Genomic DNA, 5,589 nt, shown 5'->3' on the forward strand with positions numbered 1-5,589 from the left:
CACATTGAGGGAGAGCCACCGTGCACACCAGCCGGGATAACTCGCATCACCCGTGGTGCCCTGCAGTGCCCGTTTGGCTCCCTGCCTCCCTGCCTGTCGATCTCTAATTTTTTTGGCAGGGGAGGTTTCTCAGGGCTGTGTTTTGGGAAGGGGGATGCTCTTGCTTAGTCTGGGCCAGCCAAAATACCTGTGAAAGAAAGTTTTTCAGCATAACAGGGTGTTTTTTTCATCATTACAATGGGATGGTGTCGCATGAGCATCTCCTCCCTGCCCTGTGGGTCCCTTCAGCCCTGCTGCGGGATGGGGGCCGGGACGGCAGCCCCCAGCCACCGTGGGATTGCCGGCGAGGGAGGGAGCTGACCCGCCACCAGCTTGAGGTGAAGCAATTAAAGCCTGCGGCTGCCACCAGCGTTTCCTGCCTGTAATTAAAGCTTTTAATGAGGAGGCATATGGTAACCCCTCCCCAGCCCCAGGCTGGCATTTTGCCAGGTGTGGGTTCATTAACGGCTCCTAATTACACCGTCATTCAGTGTATATGTTGAGGAGGGCTGCATCGCCTGGCCCTGAGTGCTCAAATTGGCTGTGAATGCTGCCAAAAAAATTCTTAATTTTATTTATCTTTTTTCCCCTTGCATTGGGAACTGAACCCCAGGCGTTTGTAGGTCATTTTGGGGACACCACCACCCATGGGACACGATGCCGGTTCCTTCCCCGCTGCACCCGACCTGCTCCTCCATGCGTGGGGGGCCGCAAATCCGGCTGCACGTCCCCTCCTCGCAGCTGGTGAGCGCTTTTTATTCCCTGGAGTGAGTTTTGCTGAAAACTTGATAGTCCTGGTAGCCGCAGCGGGGCTCGAGGCCTTTCCCCATCCCGATGGCACATCCGGCTGCTGGGACGTCCCCGGCCCCGATGAGCTTCGGGGCTCCCGCGTGTCTCCGGACCAGGAGTGCGTGTTATCCCAGTGAGAAAACCGGTGGCTTCGTTCCCCTCAGACCTCAGCTCCGCTGCTGGGGTGTTTAGTGGACCACGTGCGCTATAGCAAGGCTGTTTTCCCCCGGCAAAAGGCTCTTGGTAATGTTTAACAACAGCTGGTTATATTTTTTACATTGGGTCTTATAAAGTACCTCGCTCCCAGCCTGGGGCTCTTTGAATCTTCCAGCTCTGCGCAATCATTTCGAGAAAATGAGTATTAAAATCAATCATGTGGAAGTTCTCCCCTTTCTTTAAAAGCCAGTCCCAGGTCCCGCTCCTGCAGCAGCTTGGTGCCGTCCTGTCTCTGCCTGCCTTGTACCTGTGCCGCTGTCACCGATGGGACACGTGCCGTGGCCATCGCTGCTCCGATGTGCTGAATCAGCCCCCGGCAAGCAGGGCTAGGGCGGCCGGAGAGGCCGGTGAGGATGGATTCAGGGTATGTCGAGCTGCTCACCAGCATCTGGACCTCGAGGGGACCCACAAATGCGTGAGCATGGTTCGGAGCTGGGAATGCCCCTCCGGTACCGTCGGAAGCCGCAGCTGAAGGATGAGCTGCCGCAGCAGCAGGTGGAGCTGGAAGGAAAACCCTGTGGCCTTCGCCGGACGCCGTAACGCTGCGTGAGTGCCTGAGGTCAATCGAGGGGATTACACAGGCTCTGGGAGCTTCCCTGGCAATTAGGGATTCAGGCAGCGGCAGCCCGGAGCAGAGCAGAGCAGGGCCGGGGGGGGGGGGTTGCAGGCAGCTGCCTAACAAGCTTTTGCAAAGCACGGTGGCAAAGTGCGGCAGCAGCTGCCAGACTCGCGTCCCGAGGGTGGCGGGTGCTGGCCAAAGGCATCCCCTGCACATTCTCCGGAGCATCAGGCAATAATTTATTTCAAAACAATTCAGTATTTCATTGTGATGACTCGAATGATGGGAGCACACGTGACAGGGCGTCATTTTTGGGAGCAGGTAGGAAGGGGCGTTCACAGGAGGGTGCGAGGCCGGTGCGGGTACGGCCCTGCCAGAGCCCAGTGCTCCCTGGGCGGGTCTGTTAGATACCCCGCAGCAGGAGGGTTGAATGTTTAATATCAGATTTACTTATCTGAGATATTTACCTGTTCGATCTTACAGGGCATTTTGCTTTGGCAGCGTGATAGAGCAATACGCTGACATCACAACACCGGGGTCACGTAGCGATTGCCATGTCCAGGCGAATCCCAGTACGGTCGTCACGCCCAGCACCGGCGCTCCCTGCTCGCCCACAACTGCGACCGTGAAAAATGTACTGGAGAAGACCTTGGCGCTGCGCAAGCTGCCTGCTCGGGAGAGGAGAAAGCGCAGGCCTGAGCATACATGAGTGAAAACAAGAATAATTCCTCTTTAAAGGAAAATACAGCGTCAGGGCGTATAAACTCTGTACGTCCCCATCCAGCTTTCCGCAAGCACGTGCGTGGTCTCTCATGGCACGTGATGCCCAAGAAAAGCGTCTCCTACTCATTAAGGGTAAAACAACTGATTTATCTGAGGAGACGCTTGACAATTCTTGGTGCACACGGACGTTATGGAGAAGGGGGGGAAAAATAAACCAGACTTCTCGGCAAGCGAAGCCTCGGGCCAGTCTCCTGGTGCCCTCTGCTGCCAGTGTCTCCTGGCCGTTGCTGCGTTGGCGTTGCAGCGTTTCGGGAGCTCAGGGCAGGCTCCTGCCCTGGTTTCAGCGATGGGGCTCAGCGATTTCGCTTCGCTGGTGCTACTTGAGCCTTGTTGCTAATTTTGCCCCGTGACGCTATTTTCAGTTTCATACCATAACGTTGGCATTAGGTAAGGGGAGCTCCCATGAGTGTCACTCCCTCGCCGCCACAACTCCCGTGGATATCCATTTCATTCGCTGTTTTATTGAAAATGTTATTAAAAAAGGACTTTCAATGCTTATTTGCATTTCATAGGTAAGTGTTTAAAAAAAAAAAAAGCAATATTCCCTCTCACAAAGCAATTGTTCTTCAATATACTGCTACCTCATACGTTACTGGAATACGCTGGATCTCCTGGTGAGACTGTTTATTACTCTTTGGGAAGGATTATATTTGGCAACAGCCTTCACTGTGTATCCTGCACCACCCCCCTGCAGTTAAAGACTTTTCTGCTTTAAATTGATTTTATGAACAAAAATGAAGAGGATAAATTAGTTTACGGGCTTTTAATAGCAGTTGAATTTAAGAAGCCGGTTTCTCCAGAGGGGTCATGGCAAAGTTCCTTTTTTTTCTTCACAGGTCTGCTCTTCTCCATATGTCATTTATTTCAGCTAAACGGTTTTGTCATCAGACGACCCGCATTTAATCTCTGAAGAGAAGGCTAAACAAAGAGCCCGATGTAATAAACCTCCTGTTGAGAACCTCTATTAGCTGTAAATGGCTATCTTACGCATTCATATTAATGATTTATTCACTCACAAAAAAACCCAACCCCTTTTTCAGAAACAAATACCTTAAAAGATCTAATTCAACAGGAGAAGTCAGGTCAACCTTTAAACCACCAGTGCCGAAATACCAGAGCAGCCCACAGCAATGCGAACCCGAGCTCACGGTCTCACGGGTCTCCAGCCGCACATCAGGGCGATGTATGTTTAAAGGTACTGGGTTTGCCGAGCCGATTCTGTAGGAAGTCTTCAGAAGCCGGGGAAGAAAGAATTGCAAAGTGTATTTTATGCTTTCAATACCTTTTTTTAATTGCAGTAGCTTCTAAATTATTCACAAGTTTAATGTCTTTCAAACGTCTATGCTAGTAAAGTAGAAATTAGTATTGATATCTCATGATACGCCTGTACAGGAGATTCAAAACCTCCGTGCCAACGGAAAGAGGCACAGAGACTGTCATGTATTTTGAAGCAAGTACAGACAGAATAAGCTTAGTTAAGTGACTTCCAAGAACTCAAGCGTGTCAGCCAATCTTCACAACATTTGTACGGGAAAGTCTGATTAAACACGACTAAAATGAACTTTGCTATTTAGTAGAAAAAGGGCACCGGATAGCAAAAATAAAAACAAACAAACTATATGTATAAAGCAACATAAGCTAAAGTAGGAAGAAGTGACCCAGTTGCTCATTTCCTCCAGCGGCTTCTAGATCTTCGGTCTATGGAGCAGCACGCCGTCCTTGCTTAAAGGAAACACAAGCTACCGCTTTGCAAACGTAGGTGAAGTGGTAAGTAACCCTGAAATTTCAGGGACTGAGTTGAAATTCAGTACCGATGCGAAGAGATCTATTTCTCATCAGAGCCTCAACAACAGCATCACTGTCTCACTCTTCCCTATCGACTTCCTAGCTGTTGGCTTTTAAAACACAGTGGGCGGCGCCTCAGCCTTAACAAGACACTGTCTGTGCAACACAGCTCCTTCGGGAAGCTGGTGCCAAGTCCCGATGTCCTCACTGACAGAAACACCGACTCCGAACTGGTATCAGTCTGGAAATTCACTTCGACATCCTTACAGGTCTTACTTAGGCATTCTTTTTTTCTTTTTTTTTTTAAAAACCAATCCTTAAAATAAACAAATGCTATGTTGTGTTCAAAGTTAACGTTCTTGAGGTCAGGAAGGTACATTCGCAGCCAGGTTATCCAACCCAAAATTTATTCCCAATCACCAGTTCCAGAGTTACATTCTACAGGCTTTTTCCTCTCCCTGCTTCCCTAGGGAGGTGCTAAATAGGTGCAAACTGACAACAGCTTTTAGTTTAGAGCTTGGCAGGATTAGAGGGGTAAGGGATTAGGGGAGATGCTTCTGGAAAGATAAGCCCCTATCATTTTAAGCAAGCTGTCTAAATGATTTTTGTTGCCTTTTCAGAATTTCCATTACAATAACTGATCATGCTTCTTTATTTTTTTGCTCTTCTCTTCAACATCTTTCAGCACATCTTGCAGTTTCTTAGAGTTCCGTGTCAAGAATGCAAAGCTTTCTTTGAAGTTGCCGGTCCCGTGCTCCCTGCAGATATTCTCAAGCCCATCAAACCATTGCAAAATCTTCTCAAGCTCAGCCCGAACAGCCTTCTGTTCTTCCAGTTCTGCTCGCAGTGCCTGCCCAGCAGACGCCTCAGCCCTGTACTGCTCCTGCAGCTGATGGATCTCATCCTGAAGCGCCTGGAACTGTTCTTCGCTGTAGGGGTACTGCTCGTGGACCTTGTCCTCGGGAAGGAGCACGTTCTTAGGGATGTTTAACACCAGCTGCAGAAGCACTTCTTCCATTTTACTGAAGAGTTTATCAAAGTGCTCCTTCATGAAGAGAAGAAATTTCTCTGTGCTTTTCCGGATTTGGAAGGGGCTGATTTTACAGCCGGGAAACCCGTCCAGCTTCTTCAGGATGACGCTCTCAACCACCAGCATCATTTCAAAGAGGTAGTCCTGGAACGCGATGTAGATGCGCAGCATGCACGTCTGTGGGGTAAAGCCAAAGAACTGCGCTTCGTAGGCCATGGGATTGACCGACATGCTGGCGGATGAAAGCCCGTGAGGAAAGGAGAGAGAAACGCAGGCCCTGGGGGAGACGGGCCTCGCTGCAGGCGGGAAGGCCGAGCCCGGAGCTGAGGGGAAGCCGGCTCCCAGAGGAGGCCCAGCGCAGCCGCGGCCTGCCGCGTCGTTACCCGAG

The 5,589-nt window shown here is 50.3% G+C and overlaps 2 protein-coding genes across 2 annotated transcripts in view; one reads left to right on the top strand and one right to left on the bottom strand.

Moving 5' to 3' along the window:
• Positions 1–4,799: 4,799 nt before the first annotated feature.
• MIS12 (MIS12 kinetochore complex component) lies at positions 4,800–5,432 on the bottom strand. Its single transcript, XM_009319285.1, has one exon. It carries the CDS (start codon positions 5,430–5,432, stop codon positions 4,800–4,802), a length of 633 nt encoding a protein of 210 aa, XP_009317560.1.
• Positions 5,431–5,589, top strand: part of DERL2 (derlin 2) — a 6,527-nt gene continuing 6,368 nt past the window's right edge. Inside the window, exon 1 of the mRNA XM_009319322.1 lies at positions 5,431–5,450. Coding sequence (XP_009317597.1) covers positions 5,431–5,450 — 20 coding nt within the window. The remainder of the gene's footprint in view (positions 5,451–5,589) is intronic.

The sequence above is a fragment of the Pygoscelis adeliae genome, unplaced genomic scaffold, assembly GCF_000699105.1.
Source record: "Pygoscelis adeliae isolate BGI_AS28 unplaced genomic scaffold, ASM69910v1 Scaffold282, whole genome shotgun sequence".
NCBI lineage: Eukaryota > Metazoa > Chordata > Aves > Sphenisciformes > Spheniscidae > Pygoscelis > Pygoscelis adeliae.